Source organism: Juglans microcarpa x Juglans regia, chromosome 8D (assembly GCF_004785595.1).
Source record: "Juglans microcarpa x Juglans regia isolate MS1-56 chromosome 8D, Jm3101_v1.0, whole genome shotgun sequence".
Taxonomy (NCBI): Eukaryota; Viridiplantae; Streptophyta; class Magnoliopsida; order Fagales; family Juglandaceae; genus Juglans; species Juglans microcarpa x Juglans regia.
The window spans coordinates 28,495,757-28,517,271 of record NC_054608.1 but is presented as its reverse complement, the minus strand read 5'-3'; the positions used below and the strand labels follow the sequence as shown (position 1 = coordinate 28,517,271).

The following is a 21,515-nucleotide window of genomic DNA, read 5'->3' as shown; positions in this document are numbered from 1 at the left end:
GAAGAAGTTGCAAAGGAAATTGCCAAGAAGTTACGGAACATCTTTCTTTCAATAATTTAACGCGGCATTGACTCAATGCATGACTTCATGACGCGGCATTGACTTAACGCGGCATCTCTCTCTTAATTAAGTTGCCATGAAGATATCATTAACTGAAGAAAAATTCTGGACATAACCTTCACATCTTACACATTCACTTAAAAATATATTATTTTACCTTTTTATCTATATAATGAAAATATTCCAGACATGTTTATAAGTAAAATAGAATAAAAATATAAAATGACATGTTTTTAAATAGGTGTACAGGACGTGAGACTTATGGGTAGCATGACTCTAACTGATAGGTTTGGTGTGAGAAAGCGGCATGGCCTGGAGTTGTCCTTTTAAAGGAGAGTCGATGATTTCCAACTCTCTACATCCAATATGTACACTGACAAATTTCTTCAATGGCCTTATCTACAATCTCTTCTAGTTCATCCTCTTCTTTAGTCACCTCTCCATGGCTCTACGATGTGTTCTTGAGTTTTAGAGGAGAAGATACCCGTGATACTTTTACTGCCCATCTCTACCGTGCTTTGACTCAAACGGGAATCCGTACCTTCATAGATGAGGATGAGCTTAGACGAGGTGATGAAATTTCACCAGCACTTCTCCAAGCTATAGAAGGTTCAATAATTTCAATCATTGTACTTTCAAAAAATTATGCGTCATCAACATGGTGTTTAGACGAGCTATTGAAGATTCTTGATCAATCTAAAAGATCAAAGTAACAAAGGGTTCTACTTGTGTTTTACTATGTAGATCCATCATATGTACGCCATCAAAGAGAGAGTTTTGGGGAAGCATTGGCTAAACATGCTGAGAAATTGAATGTAGACATGAAGTTGCAGCCGTGGAAGGATGCCCTTCGAGAAGTTGCGAATTTGTCCGGATACCATCTGATCAGAAATGGGTATATTTTCTAACCGCACGCTTTTATGCCTTCCATTCAAGATTGCCTTTTTGCCCCCATTCTATGTATAAATCATCACTGTGCATGTTCTTGTACGTGTCCAATACGGAAGAAACTAATCACAACTTGATGATAAACAAAAATATGTAAAAATCTAAACTTTTAACTGGCCTTTTGATGATCGCCAACTAAAATACATACAAAATTAGATAGTATCATTTTTTTTCTTGTTTATCAATTCTTAAGCATTAATTGATCAATTTTCAAGAAAACCAAATAATTTTAAAGTTAATTAATATGGTTCCAACATCTATTAATCAGCTTTTGTCTAAATTAAGTTCATTTCTAGGACGGTATAAAACTCACTTGGGCTCGTTTGGAAAGTGAGATGGGATGATAATTTTTTAAATAGTAGTAAGATAGTTTGTGAATAGGAGATAGTTTGTTGAGTATTTTTTGGATTTGGAAAAATGAGAGAAAAAGTTGAATAAAAATTATTATAAAGTTCAAATATTGTTAGAATATAGTTTTATAATATTATTTTTATTTGAAAATTTGAAAAAATTGAATTGGTTTTTATTTTTTGTTTGAAAGTCTAAGAAAGTTGTAATGATTAGTATCAAAATGTTTATATTTAAATTATGTTTAGAAAATAGATGAGATGAGATAAGATAAGATAAAAATTTTAAGATGAGATTTATTTCCAAACAAATACTGAGTGATAGTTGGGAGAAAAGAATTAAAAAAAACAATAGACAGTAATTTATTTTCTGGCTCATCGCAAAGATACTCTAGACGTAGTACTGAAAGAAATTTAAGAATGAGACGTACATTTTGATTTTTGAGTACTCTAACAAATAGGAGAGATCGAACTTGCCGTCAACCCGTGGCAACATATATTGCATGTACCCTACAGCCTACGGCCTAACAATAATTTCTTATTTTATTTTATTTTTCCGCCACAAAAAGAAAATTAAATTATGTTGCTTGTATTTCATGTGAGGAGTACAAGTCATTAATTGTTTTTTTTTTCTTTTATATATGTGTCCACACGAACATAGGAATGAATCAAAACTCATTGAAGAAATCGTTCAAGACGTTTCAAGAATGGCAAATGATCATTTATATTTAGGTGTTGCCAAGCATCCCTTTGGATTAAAACCTCGTGTAGAAGATGTCAATTTGCTTTTAAGTGTTGGAACGAACGACATACGAATGATAGGAATTTTTGGAGTTGGTGGAATTGGTAAGACAACTCTAGCCAAAGCAATTTATAATTCAATTGCTTTCCGATTTGAAGCTAGTTATTTTCTTGCAATTGTTAGCGACACTTCGAATCAAGCGGATTGTTTGGTCCAACTGCAAGAGAAACTTCTTTTCAAGATTTTAGGAGACTGTAGAAGTTTGAAGGTTGACAATATTGATACGGGAATTAATATGATAAAGCGTAGGCTTCATTATAAAAGAGTTCTTCTAATTCTTGATGGTGTAGACCACTTGACCCAGTTAAAAACATTAGCAGGAGCTCGCGATTGGTTTGGTAAAGGAAGTAGAATCATCATCACAACAAGAGATCAACATTTGTTGACTACTCATGGAGTTGATTCAATGTACAAGATGGTAGGATTGAATCAAGATGATGCCTTTCAACTATTTTGTTGGCATGCTTTCAAAAGAGAGAAACCGATTGACGGTTATGGAGAGTTTGTAGAACATATCGTAAATTATGCTAAGAGGCATCCACTAGCTTTAACGGTGCTTGGTTCGGATTTATATGGTATAAGTGAAAGTGAGTGGGTAAGTGCAATGGATGAATACAAGCAAATCCCTCACCAAGATATTCAAAAAATACTACAAACAAGTTATGATAGATTAAGTGAAAATGAAAAGAATGTTTTTCTTGACATTGCATGTTTTTTCAATGGACAATGTCTTGATGATGTCATTATAAAGATACTAGATAGTTTTGAGTTTTGCCCAAACTTTTCAATCCCAAGACTTAGGGAGAAGTGTCTTATTTTGGAGTCCGATAGAATATTGCAAATGCATGACTTGGTACGAGATATGGGTAGAGAAGTTGTTCGACAAGAATCGCCCAAAAATCCAGGAGCACGTAGCAGATTATTCTTTCATGAAGACATTCGCGATATACTGGAGGAAGATATAGTAAGTCATATCAAAATCTCTTTCAATTAAACACTGTTTATTTGGCACACGCGACATATAAATGCATGTATATATATAAATATATAAACATATGAATAAATGAATAATTTATTTTTTGATCTTGTTGGCACTCTTCCTATATAGGGAACAGATAGAGTTGAAGCAATTGTTATAGATTTTCCTAAAGGTGATGATATCATCCGCTTGAGTCCCAAGGCCTTCAAAAATATGAAAAGACTCAGATTATTTAGATGCCTCAATGCACACTTTTCTGGAGAGCTTAATTGTCTACCTAATTCAATAAGAGTGCTTGATTGGCCTAAATGTCCTTTACAATCTATGCCATCTAAATTTCGTGGAGACAAACTCTCTATTCTACTCATGCCCAGTAGTCGCATCCAGGAGATACACTTGGAATTTAAGGTACAACTATTATTATTTTCAATATTTCTTTCTTTAAACTGAGTTTGATGTTTTTTTTCTTTTTAACAGAATCTCACGGTTATGAATTTCCATGGTTGTGATTTCTTAACGAAATTCTCGGATATTTCAAGTTGCCCAAATTTGAAGGAAATAAATCTTAATTGTTGTAAAAATCTAGTTGAAGTTCATGATTCTGTTGGATTCCTTGATAAGCTTGTTACATTGAGTCTTGGTGAATGTTTCAATCTAAAGAGCTTTCCATGGAGGCTCCAATTGAGATCTTTGGGATTCCTTGATCTTAGTGATCGCTCAAGCCTTCAAAACTTTCTTGAAATCGAATGTGAGATGAAACATTTACGCCAAGTCAACTTAACGGGCACCGCAATAGAAGAATTGCCTTCATCCATTGGACACCTCACTGGGCTTGTAAGTTTACACCTAAGTAGCAGCGTAAACCTTAAGCGTCTACCCAGTAGCATTCATCAGTTGGAATCTCTACGGTGGATTGATCTCGACGATTGTCCAAATATTATAAGTTTTGGGATGGAGGAGGAGGTGCATAATGGACAACCCACGCCCTATGTAGTGTCTACAAGCTGGGAAAATGAAGCTTCATTGGGTGCAGAATTATTCCCATTGCCGCCTCCAATAAATTCAACCACTTCTCTTCAATTGTTTCTTAGAAACTCTAGCCTATCAAAATCGAATTTCTTTGGGCGATTTAGTTGCTTTCCCAACCTGGAACGATTAGATCTATCAGATAGTGATATCATAAGCATTCCAGCAAGCATCAAAACATTTGTTAGTTTGAGGTGTCTTAAATTGTATGATTGCAAGCAATTTCAAGAAATTATGGAGTTTCCACCGAATCTATAAGAGCTGAATGCTGATGGATGCATATCACTGGAAAGATTAACAAAAATGTCTAAAATATTTCATTTCCCACGGCTAAAATGGATTAACTTGACCAAATGCTATAAAGTGAATATGGGAAATTGTATGCCAAATCCTACATGGAATCAACTAAGTCCCTATATATAGTTATTTTTTCCTTATATATCCATTTGGCGTTTTGTGTGGCTAATTGATTTCTGTATATGAATATAGTTGATATATATTTTATGATGTATTCATCCAACAGGCTAACATGATATTTCAGGGAAATAAGATTCCAGATTGGTTCATCCATTGCAAGGAGACTTCAAATGATCATTGGTGTGAGTTTGATTTTAAAGTGTCCCCACCTTATAATTTGGAGGACATCATAGGAATTTCCTTATGTGCTGTTATTGAACCTGTTGGGACTGGGCTTTTGACCGTTGACATCAGGATAGGAGTTGCCGACGACCTCGCTTATCATAATTTTGATAATTTAGCGAAATTTGATGAAACGGATTCAGATCATGTATGGTTACGGTACTTAACTGCAGAAGATATTACACGCCTACGAGTGAGTGTAGATCAGGCAGACAATTCGAGGATTATATTTAAAAGCAATCCAAATTCAGCGATCTTAAAAAGTTGCGGAGTTCATCTGTTATACAAACAGCATGAACTGAATGCCAAAGATCATGCAGGCGTGCCCCATCATGAAAATATTGATGTCCATTTGAATTCACCCATTGAAGATATTGGAAATTTAGCAAATTACCCAATGGATCATGGAAGTCAGCTTTCTAAGAGGCGTCGTGTTGATTATGATGATGATCGCAACGTCATTGAATCCGACTTGTACCCACAACAAAGGAAGCCTGCTTCGACCTTGGAAATCAAACTTTTTCTGGACGATGACATTGAAGTTGACTTCAAATTTGTTTGAAGTATTTGGAGGCTCCTCGAATTGCCAATACTATTATTTTCTGATGGTTCATCCATGCAAATTCCAGCATATTCGTGTGGTACCTTACATAGAGAGGGCTTTTCAAAACTCGAAGGTAGTTTCTAAAAACTGGCAGAATACGCAGTTTACCCTTAGCATCCATGGCTTCATGCCTTCTTAATATAAAAAAGGAAAATAATATATATATATATATATATATATATATATATATATATATATAAAGTTGTACCTTCGAGGGGATATATAATGGTTATTGCACTATATACGTAATGGTTTATGAGTGCCATTTTAAGTCAATGGATTTCAACATTAACCACCATTTGTAGTTTTAAACTGTTAGTTTCAGTAAGCATCCTTCATTAACATCTTCAATACTCACAAAAACTGATTGAAGGGTCAAGGTCTGTACTAATCATTTCAGCAAAAATTTTTACAGTATCATGTCAGTCGCTCCCAAGAAAGCTGCAAGTACCAAAGGGTTTCTTTTTTGGCTACGGTGTTCCCAAGCACTCCGAAATAACATCTGGGGCTTCTATTTCCACAACCACCTTGAAAGTGAATCTGCAAGATATGCGAATTACACGAGCATTCCTATTACCTAAATTTCAAGAAAATTGGACTTATGATCTACTTTAATTTCTGTTATTTGATGAGATCACAGGTCCTGAATAAATTTCTCTCCGAAAACAAAGGGTCTATATTCTCACGAACTCACACCTTAAGTCCATGACAATAGACTACTTGCCCATAAACGATTATGAATATGTGTGCGTGTTCTGTATACATATATAAGTGACTTACAACTTTAAGTGCCTTGGTCTTTCCACTCTGCAACATTCAAATAGAGGCGGTTTCCAGCAGTTAGCAGCACAGATTTCATGCAATCGTGATCTTGCGGTTGCTTTGTTTGACCCACTTGGAAGATTATTTTAGTTTTAGAGAGAGAATGAAATACTTGTTCCACACTTTATATCCTGCAACTAAAATAATTGTACCTGTGGGCTGTAGATCAGGATCACAGCTTGGGTTCTTATGGTGCCAGGTGAGTGTTTAATAACGTCAGGTGTTACGCATGGGGGATTACTATCGGATACTTTAGTGAGTCTAGAATTTTTGACTCAAAATCTCTGTCAAAAGGCTGCTGTTCCGTCTATTAAGGCAAGCATTCCACCAAAGTTGTTAGAGGATGGCTCAACAGAAAAGGACGCTCCTGTAGCGAGGTGCATCACGCACGAGAGCAAATGTTGGTCTAGAATATTCAGAATGCTGTGATGGTTATCTGTGATTGGTGAATCTTGTAAAATCTGATGTACTATTTCCTCACTCTCTCAAGCCTCGCGTGTATATATATATATATATATGATAGTAAACAGGGGCTAAACAATGTAATGGAAAATATATATCAATGAAGAATACTCTGAAATGTTTAGGCACTGAAAGGCATTTCGTCAAACATCATCCCTGCACTCTTAGTTTTATATTCTGTTAGTTTCAATATGGTATCTCAGATATATCCAGACCAATAAAAGTGTCTAAATAATTGCTATATGGAGGCAGTTATGTAAAGTAGTTATTTTTATTTTGCATTTTAAGCTTCATATGAATGAAAATATGATTATTTAGTCTGAAGTATTCCAGCATATCAAGGGTCAAGGTCTTTGCTAATCATTATGTAAAGTGTCCTTAGTTCTTAAAAGCATTATTATTTGATTATGTAAATGTAAACTCATAATTTACATAATAGCAGATGATTTTGTATTTGATTATTCTACTTAAAACTTATTCTCATATTGGATTATCTATCTATTAGTTAAAATAATAATAAATTTTTTTCTAATTTCTTTTCTCATGTTTTACAATTCTACCCGTCATATATTAATTAATAATCAAATTATAATTAACATACGATTTGTAAAGACAGACCGTAAAAATCCGGACAAAACAACTCTTCTAGAGACAATATGGTAGCTAATATAATTGCACAAATAAGTAAATTCATGGAAGAGGGTATGTACAAATAAGTAAATTGAACAAATACTGTTTTTGGTCTAACTACAGTAAACATCAAATATGATTCAAAGAGTTGGTTAATTTATTGTAGCAAAAAATCAATTTTTTTTATTTTTTATTTTTTACATTTACATAATTCAATACAGCATATTTTGACGCTTTATTAGTCAAATTTCTTATTTTATTTACATTTGCATAATTACATGAGTGTGCTCTTACCAAAGGCTCATTCTGCGGCATGCTCTTTTTTTCTTGTGATGTTCCCAAGGACTCCAAAATAACATATGGGGATATTTCCACAACTATGCACATCGGCTGCGTTTGAATGTTGAAATAAGTTGAGTTAAGTTGAGTTGAAATGATAAAATATTATTAAAATATTATTTTTTGATATTATTAATATTTTAAAATTTAAAAAAGTTGAATTGTTTATTATATTTTGTGTTAGAATTTAAAAAAATTATAATAATAAATTGAGATGAGTTGAGTTGTGTTTAGATTTCAAACGTACCCCAAAAGTGAATCTGCAAGATACTCGAGTTACACGAGCATTCCTATGATCAACTTTCATTTCTGTTATTTGAGAGATCATAAGTCCTGAATAAATTTCTCTCCCAAAATAACGAGTCTATATTATCAAAGACTCACAACTGAAGCCCATAACAATAGACATTGTGTGACCCACCTGGAAGATTATTTTCGTTTTAGAGAGAGAATGAATTACTTGTTCCACACTTGATATATATGCTAGAGCTAAAATAAGAGAAATATTTTAAACACAAATGCACAGACAACCTATAAAGTGATATGACTTAATATAATACGTTAGATTATAAAATTAATTTTATTGTAAAGTAGATTTAACGAATCACATGAAATCACATATTTTATTGATTTATTTTTGTATAATTATGATAACTTGCATAATTTCTTATATTTTACCGCTTCTTAACTTTAAATTTTAGTTTAATTTTATTTATTTTTATTGAATTTAGACTTCAATATTGTCATTTAAATTTATTTTAAATTTAAAGAATATAAAGATCTAAATTTTACAAGTCCATCATCTAATGATTTATTCTTATTTAAACGAAGAGTTTGACATTTCGATAAATAAAACCCAAAAAGAGTTTTACTTAGAGGAACTGACGACAAGGAGATCATTTCCTTGTTCTTTTATGATCAGGACGCAAGGTTTGAATTTATGCGAGATGAACGCGGGGGCCTCTTTCAGTTTGACTTGGCTTTATACGTTGGAATGTGATACGGGCCAGTTGGTGTAGAAGACGCACGAAACGGCAAGGTGAGAGCTGAATAGCACGCAGTACGCACGGACGAAAAGGAAAGCGAAGTAACGCACGAAAAAAAAAAAAAAAAAAAGTTTTTGAATTTTGGTTTCCGAAAAAGCAGGGAGCGACGTAACAGAAGAAGAAAATAAAAGAAAAAGGTCAAGAAACGAAAAAAAAAAAAAAAAAAAAAAAAGATAGCAGATTTTTTTTTGGCTTTTTGCACATTTGACGAGGGAGGATTTTCCTTTTTGGTCTTGGCCGCTGCAACTTGCGATTGAGAGGTTGGGATTGAGAGGAGTATTTTCAATATTCATTTTCTTTTATGTTTTTTAAATTATGGTAAATTAATTAATTTTTAGTATGAATTAAATTTTCTTTATTTTAAGAAAACGATATAATCTAATTTTAAACTATACTTTTTTTCTATATTAATTTGAAGTAATTTTCTTCTATATTTATATAATTTATTCTGAACTTATAACTTCTAATTTACTGGTTATTAATTAGATGATTTTAATCTTGTAATTTGTTGTCGAAATAGGGAATTATAAGATAGATATTGAATATTTCAACATAGGTAAATATAGAAATCGAAAGACTTAAATGAACGTATGTAGTATTAAAATCATTGATCTTATTGCTTTATTGCTTTATTAATTTTGCATACTCTTGTGTAAAATGATGAACCAGAATAACTTCCAAATGGCTATCGAAAGAGGCTTTTGAATGTTTGTGGAGATTTGCTAATAAACAGAGAAAATTTGTATGTTATGAACCCTTTTGAAATCTAGTATAACTTACAGTAGTCTATTGTAATGTAATGAAAGTTGGGCTTTGTTTGTAATGAGATGAAGCTGCTGTACAAAAACAGAGTGATTGCGGAAGAATAAAATTGCAGGAAATGTGTTTGATAAGGAGTCTCATAGACTCATATTCATTGATAGTGGAAAGCGTCGAGGGTTTCCAACCTCCATACTCAGATCAATTCATACAAGATTCCAGAATACCTTTCCCTCCCTTCAGTCCCTTCTCATATACTCATGCAGAATAACAAACCATACAAATAAAAGACTGACACATATACATCTAACAACTGACTATTACAAAGAGACAAAATACAATAATAAGCTGAAATTCTCTAAGGATGCCAGACGCTGCATAAAGCACCGATTATTGAAGCTCTGCGTTTAATCTCATTTCTCCTAACGGTGCGCTGCATCAGGTTCCTAACATTGTAAACTCCTATAGTAATTTGGTGTTCTTGTTTGCTATTTCTTTTATTTTACTATTGATTTTGTAAGTCTTGAGTTGTTAGATTCTCTTACCAAGTATGCATTTGAGTATAATTGAATTCTCTATGACTCTGAAATTTGTGATTGAGGATGAGATTGAGAAAAATTTTCAAAAGTTTATTTTATGTCAAGCTGAGTTTTGTTGGTACTTTGATTTAAATCTTTGACCTTGCACATAATTGAGCACATAGTCATTTTTTCTTTATTTCATTTTGCTTATAAAGAAAATGAGTTGAATTAACTGGGTTAGGAAAGTTCAATCTTGCTTTGCTCTAGAATCCGTTGATGGATCCTTGAGGCGAAATCTTAGTTGATATCAAATATTAGAGAAATGATCTAGGCAAATTTTTTTTGTTATAACTAAAGAGTTTTCCCAACTGTCCTGATTATCATGCCATCATTGCATGGTGTATTCCCATAGTCAACCCCCTTGAGCCTTATTTTACATGAGCCTTTATTTGTTCTTTTAACTACATAAACCATTCATATTGTAAGCCTAAAAAATCATGATTTACCTTTCACAGTTTGAGAAAATACTTTGGTGAAAATCTACATTTAAAGAGAAAGTTAGTTCAAAAGAAATTATGCTCTATTTGATGCAAGTGTGTAGGAAAAAAAAAGGGTTAAAGTGGTTGAAGATTTGAAAAGGCTACAAGAATTAAGGTGGCTAAACGAAAAAGGTGGGAGGCTAAAAAAAAAATAAAAAAAAAAATTATTGCTAAGTTTGTCTTTTAATTAGAGGTGATTTATCCATCATGGCAAAAAAATAATAGAGAAAACACAATAAGTGGAGTGCAAATCACTTCAGATTTTGTTAAAGGTGTACTTGATACTACTTCATTGATTACAACAGCAATAATATCACAAGTATGAGCATATAGTCGAGAAATAGTTATGGTTTGAATCATATGGATAGCTCTTTTATTGTTCTTTCCACCAAGTGTTTTTCCAGTTTGCTTTGATTTTCTATATCCATTTCTTTCTTAGCTCTCACCATGTGGCATGTTATCACAACCTGATTAAAGACATTTTGATCACTGATTTTGGTGTTTGACTACATTAGTGGAGAAGATTTCTGAAAATTGGACTTATGGGATTAAGTTTTGAGAGAATTCTTTTGATTTTAATTGTTCTATTTTTATCTGAATTTGCAAGTGGTTTGGAATTAAATTGACTATATCACACACACACTCAAGGTCTTAACTTTAGGTTGAAGTAACCTCTTAACTCTTGCTTGACAAATTGCTAAATTTTTTATTGAATTTCCTTCTATCTTTGATGTTAAAAGAGTAAGATACTAGTGACGATATCTAATTCAGATCATAGCTTGGTGAGTGATGAAACTTCTCTATGGGGTCTAGTTCATAATTTCTTATATTTTATCACATCTTAACTTTAAACTTTAGTTTAATTTTATTTATTTTTGTTGATTTTAGATTTTACTGTTGTCATTTAAATTTATTTCAGATTTGAAAAAAATAAATATCTAAATTTTACAAGTCGATTGTCTAGTGATTCGTTCTCATTTAAATGAAGAGTTTGACATTTTTATAAATAAAACCTAAAAGAGTTGTACGTAAAGGAACTGACGACAAGGAGATCATTTCCTTGTTCTTTACTGAGCTGGACGCAAGGTTTGAATTTATGCGAGATGAACGCGGGGGCCTCTTTCAGTTTGACTTGGCTTTATACGTTGGAATGAGATACGAGCTAGTTGGTGTAGAAGACGCACGAAACGGCAAGGTGAGAGCTGAAGAGCACGTAGTACGCACGAACGAAAAGGAAAGCGAAATAACGCACGAAAAAGAGATGATTTTAACTGGTCACTAATTAACTGGTCATTAATTAGATGATTTTAATCTTGTAATTTACTATCGAAAGAGAGAATTATAAGATAGATTTTGGATATTTTGGCATAGGTAAGAATAGAAATCGAAAGACTTATATGAACGTATGTAGTATTAAAATCATTGATCTTATTGCTTTCTTATTTTATTAATTTTGCATACTTTTGTGTAAAATGATAAACAATAATAGTTTCCAATTGACTATCGAAAGAGGCTTTTGGATGTTTGTAGAGATTTGCTAACAAACAGAAATAATTAAATTCAATTAGTTATATGAGTAAAGCATAACAAGGGATTATGTGAAATCGATTTCCTAGAAGTCATCTTTCTCATTGATTTGATCTTCAAACATCTTTGTTTTACTTTAAGTATTTTCTTTAAATTAATTTTATTTTAATTTGCAATTACAAAAATCTTAATGACTTTTTAAATAAAGTTGAGATTAGTATAATTTCAGTATTTGTCAAAAATAAGTTACCAATCCCTGAGGACGATATTCTTCTCATCACTTTACTATAAAACTACGATACTGTACACTTGCAGTTTTGCACCAATCAAATTCCCTTATGTAGATAGCACTTCTCAAATAATTGTATCTGTGGATTTGGCGGGAAAGGTCAGATCATGGATGACTTGGGACTGGTCACGTGTGAGAGCACGTGAATTGTGTGTAATCTTTAGGTCTCATTTGGATGCAGAAAATATTTCATCTTATCTCATCTCATCATTACAACTTTTCTAAATTTCTACATAAAATATAATAAGCAATTGAATCTTTTTCAAATCTCAAAATAAGAATAATATTAATAAATAATATTCTAACAATATTTTATTCAACTTTCAACTTTCATCTAAAATCATTTTATCTCATCTCACTATCCAAAGGAACCTAAATCAAACTCCATATTAGGTGAGGGAACAGCTTCAGTAGCTAGAGTTTTACACCCTCCAATTGCACACCGCTATATTATGATCATCAACGATACAGATTCTTGACCTACATAGAGTTTCCTTCTTAACTCTTTAATCTTCTCTTTGTATAATTCTCATTATGAATTCCAGAATTAATATGGTTTGTTTTGATTAGATTATGAACTAATTTCTATTGCTAAGGCTACGATGTAGCCTCTCCATGATAATCCCGAATCTTATTTCGTTGTGATCATAATTTTATCATTTCTTTTGAGTATACATCATTGAGTTTAATGCCTTCAATTATTTGGCCAATAGTTGAATGATTTTTTGTGCATGTTAATTCGAGAGATGATGCAAGTAGTTTAGCTTCGTATGATGTATGCCATGAATTGAATAAAAGACTGGAATGTGCCAACGTGATTTGTACGGCTTTTATGTGAAATATTATTAATCTTAATGTGCTTAAATGCTTTTAAATTTGCATAGACATATCGTGGGTTATCGTATGTTGAGTAATTCTAATTCTACTCAAGAGAGGGTCTTAGATAAGTTAGAATATTTCGCCGTCAAATAGGATGATAATTGACTGATTGTATTGTTAGGATTTGAGATTGAATTGGTTAGGTGAGTCGGATGCCTTAATGTTTTCTTCTTGGATGAAATATTCTTCTTTTCAAGTGTTTGGTCAATTCTTTCTTTAGTTGTTGATTTAATTTAATTTGTTGCTGTTTTTCTAATCAAAATCCACCACTTTTCTTGATTTTCAAATAATTTAGAATTAGAACAATTTCAATAATTAATAGGTAAATAATTCTCGTGGGTTCGACATCTTTCTTATCATTCTATTACTTGGTACGATTTCGTACACTTGCAAAATTTCACAACAAGTTTTTGGCGCCGTTGCCGGGGACTATTTATTTTCTATTACTTTTGATACCAACTAGTTCTAAGTTAATTTGAATTTTTTTTTTCTTTTTAAGTCTTGATTGTTAATTTTGTTTTTATTTTTCTTTTCAGGATTCCCGAGTTGTGCATGTGACATACTCGAAGTTTGGATTTAGTACCTTTTGACCCTGAAATTGAACGCACCTTTCATCGTTTGAACACGGAGAAGGAGGATTCCACAACCGAGAATGAAACACTGGAAGATCAAGTTGGAAATAAGACGTTGGGAGATTATGTTGTCCCTTTGGTCACTGGAGCTACTTCTAGCATTAGACGACCTATGATTCAAGCCAATAACTTTGAGATAAAGACAACTATTCTTCAAATGATGGCTTCAAAGGTGCAATTCAGTGGCATGCCACATGATGATCCAAATGCTCACATAGCTAATTTTCTGGAGTTATGTGATACTTTTAAATATAACGGGGCTTCTGATGATTCTATTAGATTGAGACTCTTTCCATTCTCCCTTCGAGACAAGGCAAAAGAATGGTTAAACTCACTTCCACCTATAACCATAACTACATGGGACGATTTGGCTAAAAAGTTTCTAACAAAGTTCTTTCCCCCAGCCAAAACTGCGAAGATGCGAAATGATATCACCACTTTTATTCAATTTGATATAAAGTCCCTTTATGAAGCTTGAGAGAGGTATAAAGAATTGCTTAGAAATTATTCACATCATGGACTTCCTGTTTGGATTCAAGTGCAAACCTTCTACAATGGTTTACAGCCTACAACACGTACAATGATTGATGCAGTAGCAGGAGGCACTTTGATGAAGAAATCACCGGAAGACGCATATGAGTTGGTGGAGGAGATGGCAACCAACAATTATCAATGGCCAGTGGATTGAGTGACAACAAAAAGACTCAGGGAGTTCACGGAATTGATTCTTTATCTGCTTTAGCTGCTTAAGTTGTAGCTTTATCTAAGAAATTAGACAATGTCAATTAGAGTTCCCTTCAATCTACTAATGCAATTTGTGAATTTTGTGCAGGAAATCATATGGGGGTAGATTGTCAAGTGGGAAATCCAGTCGCCAACAATAGCTCGGAGTAAGCAAACTTTGTGTCGAATTACTAACGACAAAGCAATCCTTATTCCAACACTTGCAATCCAGGATGGCGAAACCACCCAAATTTCTCATGGAGCAACTCCCAGAATGTTGTCAAGCCTCCACTAGGTTTTCAAAATCAACAACAAGAGAAGAAGATGAATATGGAGGAGATAATGGCACAATTTATGGCCAAGGTGGATGCTAAATTTCAAGAACATGACATTGCTTTAAAGAACAATGAGAACGCTATGTAGAGCATTGAAAGGACACTCGGTCAATTGGCAACATTTATGTCTAAAAGGCCTCAAGGATCACTTCCAAGCACCACAGACAACAACCCGAAAGAACAAGTGAAGGCCATTACTTTAAGAAGTGGAAGGGAGCTTAATTTAGAAGAGAAAGAGAAAAATCCTGGAACAGAGGAGATGATTGTGGGAGCCGCATTGCCCACCCCTATTCCGAGCCCAACAGTAAAAAACTCGGGAAATCCTTCCGAGTCTTCTTCTCTTACTTCTCCTTATGTTCCTCCTATACCTTTTCCTCAAAGACTTCAGAAAAATAAGCTAGATAAAAAATTTTCTAAATTCCTTGATGTTTTCAAAAAAAATTACATATTAATATTCCTTTTATAGATGCCTTGGAACAAATGCCTAGTTATGTGAAGTTCATGAAGGAGATTCTATCAAACAAGAGGAAATTAGGAGAGTATGAGACCGTGATATTGACCGAAGAGTGCACCGCCATTTTGCAAAATAAGTTGCCACCAAAGCTTAAAGATCTAGGGAGTTTTACTATTCCTTACACCATTAGAAACTCTTATTTCGAAAAAGTTTTGTGTGATTTAGGTGCTAACATAAATTTGATGCCCTTTTCTATTTTCTAGTAATTGGGGATAGGAGAGGTCAAGGCCACTACCATTTCACTTCAATTGGCGGACCGATCCATTAAATGACCAAGAGGCATAGTAGATGATGTTCTTGTTAAAGTTGACAAGTTTATTTTCCCTGCAGATTTTATTGTTTTAGATATGGAGGAAGATAGAAAAACCCCACTTATTCTTGGTTGACTATTCTTAGCCACGGGAAGAACTCTCATAGATGTGCAACAAGGAAAACTAATACTATGGGTGCAAGATGAACAAGTTACATTCAATGTGTTTAAGGCAACAAAATATCCGTCAACAACCGATACATGCTTCAACATAGATGTGATTAATGAAATTGTGGTAGAAATTTTTGAAGAGAGTTATCCTAAGGAACCACTTGAGGCATGTCTTGTTCAATCTGGCACTTTCGATTCTGAGAATTCCAAGATAAGCATTTGTGCACACTATTTGGAAGCATCTCCACCTTACTTGCCTAAAGGGAAGTCGGAAAACATAACATTGGGCGAAAACACTACTCCACAAAAGCCATCCATTATTGAGGCCCCTTCTTTAGAACTCTTCGTAATAATTTCTTCTTTACATGATTCTTCTTTACCAGTAATAATTTCTTCATCTTTGACAGGTCTTGAAGAAGAGAAGTTACTTCGAGTTTTGAGAGCTCACAAGCAAGCTTTGGGATGGACAATAACCGACATTAAGGGAATGAGCCATTCACTTTGCATGCGCAAGAAGTTGTAAGAAGACAATTATAAGCCTACGGTGCAGCCACAAAGGAGACTTAATCCGAACTTGCAAGAAGTTGTAAAAAAGGAAGTTCTCAAGTTGTAAAAAATGAACTTTTTGAGAGCTCACAAAAAGTTAGACGATGCACTATGGGCATACCGGACAGCCTTCAAAACTCCAATTGGTATGTCCCCCTATCGTCTAGTTTTTGGGAAGGCATGTCACTTACCGGTGGAGTTGGAACACAGAGCCTATAGGGCTATCAAGACTCTTAATTTTGACATGGAGGCAGTAGGTGAGAAGAGAATATTACAACTTAACGAGATGGATGAGTTTCGACATGCATCCTATGAGAATGCTCGCATATACAAGGAGAGAACCAAGAGATGGCATGATAGACACATTCTCAAGAGAAACTTTGAAATTGGCCAAAGAGTTCTACTTTATAATTCTAGACTTTGCCCCTTCCCTGGAAAATTACGATTCCGATGGTCCGGACCATTCACGGTAATAGGAGTTCTCCCGTATGGTGCCTTTGAGGTTTCTAACGACTCAAAAGGCACATGCAAAGTTAATAGTCAACATCTAAAGCCCTACTTCGAAGGAGATTTCAACAAGCAAAAAGTCTTCATTGATTTGATTGATCGGTGATTCAAAGAAGGAAACGTCAAGCTAAAAACTATAATCAAGCGCTTTTTGGGAGGCAACCCAAATTTCTTTCCATTATTTTATTTTATTTTTTGTTTATTTTTCTGATTATTCCAAATTTATTTTGTTTTTCATGCTCTCACTTTTCAAATAGTGCAACTCCGCGCCGCTATGCTAAAAGAGCCTTCCACAGCATTCCTTTGAAACACACCCAGGCACACACACTTGAGAGTCGGCACCGCAGCGCCCAAATGATTGCCTCAAATATTCCCCAGACTTAGCATTGCACTCATGCAATATTTTCAGGAAAGTTTAATTTTATCCTTTCAATTTGTCATCTCTTTTGATTCGTCACATTGGGGACAATGTGGTCTTTAAGTTTGGAGGTAGGTGTCATTTATTTTGGGAGTATCTAGTTATTTTCACAAGCAAAAAAAGAAAACAAATTATTGAAAAATTTTGAAAATCACAAAAATATTTTGTTTTCCTTTTGTTTTGTTTTTGGGTTGATGACCACAAGTCTATGATAGTACCTGATTGAAATTGAGTTAAGAAAATGCTAAATTTGTCTTGTTTGTGCTTAATTCTTGTGTTAGCTTGGGTTATTTGAATTATTTTGAACACTTTTGCACAATACCATGATCAATAAGTTGCTTTGTTGGCTTAGAGTATATTGATGTGAATTAGATATTTTCTAAGATCTCACTGAACTCTAGAACCTATTTGATAATCTCTCGAGACGAAATCCTAGGCAATGCACCACTAGAGAAATGATCTAAGCCATCTTTGGAACGTTTGAGCTTTTCTAGCCTACCCTAATCATCTTTCTCTAGTCACCCCTGAGTCTTAAACACATTGGCCATTTTTCTTTCATTAACCCACATTTACCACACCTTTTAACCCATAAACAATCATCCTACCTTTTAAAGAAAATTTGTTACTTGCTTAATCATTGGAGAAGAGAAAAAGTTTGTTAAAGAGTTAAAAGAGCAAGAGCAAGTTTTGTTATTCTATCATAAAAATAATAATAAAATAAAAAAAAAAAAAGAAAAAAAAATAATACAAACAATACAACCCGAATTACAAAAAAAAAAAAAAAAATAGGGTGTTGTGGAAAAAGAAAAAGAAAAAAAGAGAGATGAATAAATTGCTCATAAGTTGCTCTATGAAGTAGATATAAAACTTTGTCTCTCTCTTCATTGGAGAAGCTTGTGTTGAATTTTCTTAATTTGAATTCCATACCAATTTTTTTTCTTTTGCCATCACCTTAAGCCAAACATTACAAGTTTTTATTAACACCTTTTGATCTTTGGTGGTGTGTTTGTGCTACATTAGTGGAGAGTTGATTTGAAAAATAGGCATATGAAGTTCGAGAATCTCATTCTCATAGAGATCAATCATAATTCAATCGAGTTTGCATAAATTGATCCGAGTTAATAGAGTGGCAAGTTGGGATTGGTTACTCACACACACTCAAAGGTTTTCTTGTAGCCTAAGCATGCTCTTGAATTACTCTAAAAACTTGTTAAATGTTTAGAATTTCCTTGAATCAGTTTCTTTATGCAATCCATGAGACAATCGTTGCGAGAAATCAACTTATTCTATTTGTTTAATTTTTATTTTTTCTTTTTTCTTTTCTTTTTGCTCGAGGACTAGCAAATCTTAAATTTGGAGGTGTTTGATGTGCTTAATTGCAATATAAGTTTTGTCATACTTTTATTCTTAATTTTATACTAGTTTGTGTTTAATTTTCTTATTTATTAGAGTTTTTATTTATTTTGTTTATTTTTATTTAGAAATAGATAAATTGAAGGAGTCATCAAGAGAATAGAAAACATTCAGTTCTTGAAATTCCTGAAGTACCCTTCGGTAATTGGAGGATAACTTTTTCTAGACAACTCCAATAAGGGTAATTTCGGTGTCTACAGAAATCCAAGAGAAAAAAACCTACAACTTTCGTGTTTAAGTGAGGGCTGAAAACAAACATCTTCAGGGACGAAACAGTGCTTCAAACAGGAGGTCAAAAATCTGCAGAATTGGAGTTCATCAACGATAGAGATTCTTGATCTACATAGAGTTTCCTTCTTAACTCTTTAATCTTCTCTTCGTATAATTCTCATTATGAATTCTAGAATTATTATGGTTTGTTTTGATTAGATTATGAACTAATTTCTATTGCTAAGGCTACGATGTAGCCTGTCCATGACAATCCCGAATCTTATTTCGTTGTGATCATAATTTTATCATTCATTTTGAGTATACAACATTGAGTTTATTGCCTTCAATTATTTGGCCAATAGTTGAATGATTTTTTGTGCATGTTAATTCAAGAGATGATATGCATGTAGTTTAGCTTCGTATGATGTATGCCATGAATTGAATGAAAGACAGGAATGTGCCAACGTGATTTGTGCGGCTTTTATGTGAAATATTATTAATCTTAATGTGCTCAAATGCTTTCAAATTTACATAGACATATCGTGGGTTAACGTATGTTGAGTAATTCTAATTCTACTTAAGAGAGGGTCTAAGATAAGTTAGAATATTTCGCCGTCAAATAAGATGATAATTAATTGATTGTTTGGTTAGGATTTGGGATTGGATTGGTTAGGTGAGTTGGATGCCTTAGTGTTTTCTCCTTGGGTGAAATCTCCTTCTTTTCAAGTGTTTGGTCAATTCTTTATTTAGTTGTTGATTTAATTTAATTTGTTGCTATTTTTCTAATTCAAAATCCACCACTTTTCTTGATTTTCAAATAACATAGAATTAGAACAATTTCAATAGTTAATAGGTAAATAGTCCTCGTGGATTCGACATATTTCTTATCATTATATTACTTGGTACAATTTCGTACACTTGCAAAATTTCACAACAGAGGCAGAGTCGATGCTCAATGATAGAGTTGTCAATCCCAAACATGTCCTCGTGGCTCCAGGCGAACACATCTCGGTGTTCGATAAGGAGAGATACCAAAGCTGCTCTCATCTCCAGGCCCAGCTTAGTCCCGATCCGGACCTATCGCCCAGTTCCTATTGATCGATTGTCACGAGCTCCAAAGCGTTAGGCATGACCTACCAGAGGGCCTATTCACCACGAACTTCCCCGTCCCATTCAGTCAGGACTGGAGGTGAATCTAGCTTGAGTGCTTCTTCCGGCCTTTCAATTGTCGCTACAGCTTTGGCCTCATGCCTCAACTCCTTGTCATAGCATTCGCAAGCCAGGACCTGCTCGTCGCGGATTTCATCCACTCCCGAGTGGGTGGGAAACTTCATTTTGAGGTGATAGGTGGACATCACCGCCTTCAAGTTGTTCAGGGTGGGGGGCGTCCTAGTATAACATTGTACGAGGTTGGGGCCTTGGCAACCAAGAAGTTGGTCATGGTGGTCGCGGTCCTGGGTGCCTTCCCCGCTAGGACTAAAAGAGTAATGGCCCCCATTGGTTGAACAACATCTCCCGTGAAGCCCTTGAGCGGCATTGGAGTCTGGTGCAACTGATCCTGGTTGATGCCTATCTTGACGAAGGCATCCCAAAATAGAATGTTGGCAGAACTGCCGTTGTCGATCAAGATTCTCAAGGTCATGAAATTTGCCACTTGCATTGTTATCACCAATGCATCATCATGTGGGTGGAGGAAGCCTTCTTCATCCCCTGACGAAGGTTATCGTGGTGCCCCCAGCACGTCGTTACGACCTACTTACACCCCTTTCTGCACTGAACACTTCCTTGTAGTGTGCCCTCCGGGCATGTGCCTTTCGGGTAGACGAAGTGGCTCCACCTCCTGCATGTCCTTCGGTGATCGTGCTAATCTCCCCGAGTAGTCTGTCCTCCGCTGTGGGGCTTTTTCGCCTTCAGTCCCTGGTTCCCTGCCTCCTTGGGCCTTCTCCTTACCGGAAGTCCTTATTCTCCTATCGGCGCCCTGGATTCTTCAATTCTTCTTCTTTAATCTTCTTCAGGGCATAGCAGTCGCGCGTGCTGTGTCGGTTATTCATGTGATACTCACTGTACGTGCAGCTTTCTACCTTTCAGGGTCGTTCTCTCTTGGGGCTCGTGCGTTGGTTTCCCTCCACTGCCAAGTTTATATGGGCGCAGCTTCCCTAGGGCCGAGTTGGTGCTTCTCTCTTTTTATTTGCATCCAACACTCCCCTCCTTTCCCCTCCTCGGTTGTCGCAGTTCGGTCATTACCCTGACTCCTTCATGCCGGCCCGTTCTACCTAGGATCATCACAGGGTAGTCAGGGCCTCATGGGTGTCTTCTGCATTAATGAATCCATCTGCTTGGTCCATGAACTCCCTTAGTGTGGTGGGAGTCTTTCGTGCTATTTCTGACATGAACGGATTTAGTGGCCAGATACCTCCTAGGAGCGCTGCCAATGTGATCTTCTCGTCTTTGTCATCTGTGGTCATGCGTTCTCGATTGAACCGTGAGAGATGCAACTTCAAATTCTCGTCATCCCGATGCTTGACAGTTAGGAGGTAATTCGCCAGCTGTCTGCTTTTACGAGTGGCCAGGAATTGCG

The 21,515-nt window shown here is 34.8% G+C and overlaps 1 protein-coding gene and 1 pseudogene across 1 annotated transcript; both read left to right on the top strand.

Moving 5' to 3' along the window:
- Window positions 1-343: 343 nt before the first annotated feature.
- LOC121242388 lies at window positions 344-14,328 on the top strand (annotated as a pseudogene).
- Window positions 14,329-16,459: 2,131 nt separating this feature from the next.
- On the top strand, window positions 16,460-17,002 carry LOC121242387. The gene has a single exon (XM_041140258.1). The coding sequence runs from the start codon at window positions 16,460-16,462 to the stop codon at window positions 17,000-17,002; it is 543 nt and encodes a 180-aa protein (XP_040996192.1).
- The last annotated feature ends 4,513 nt before the right edge of the window (window positions 17,003-21,515 follow it).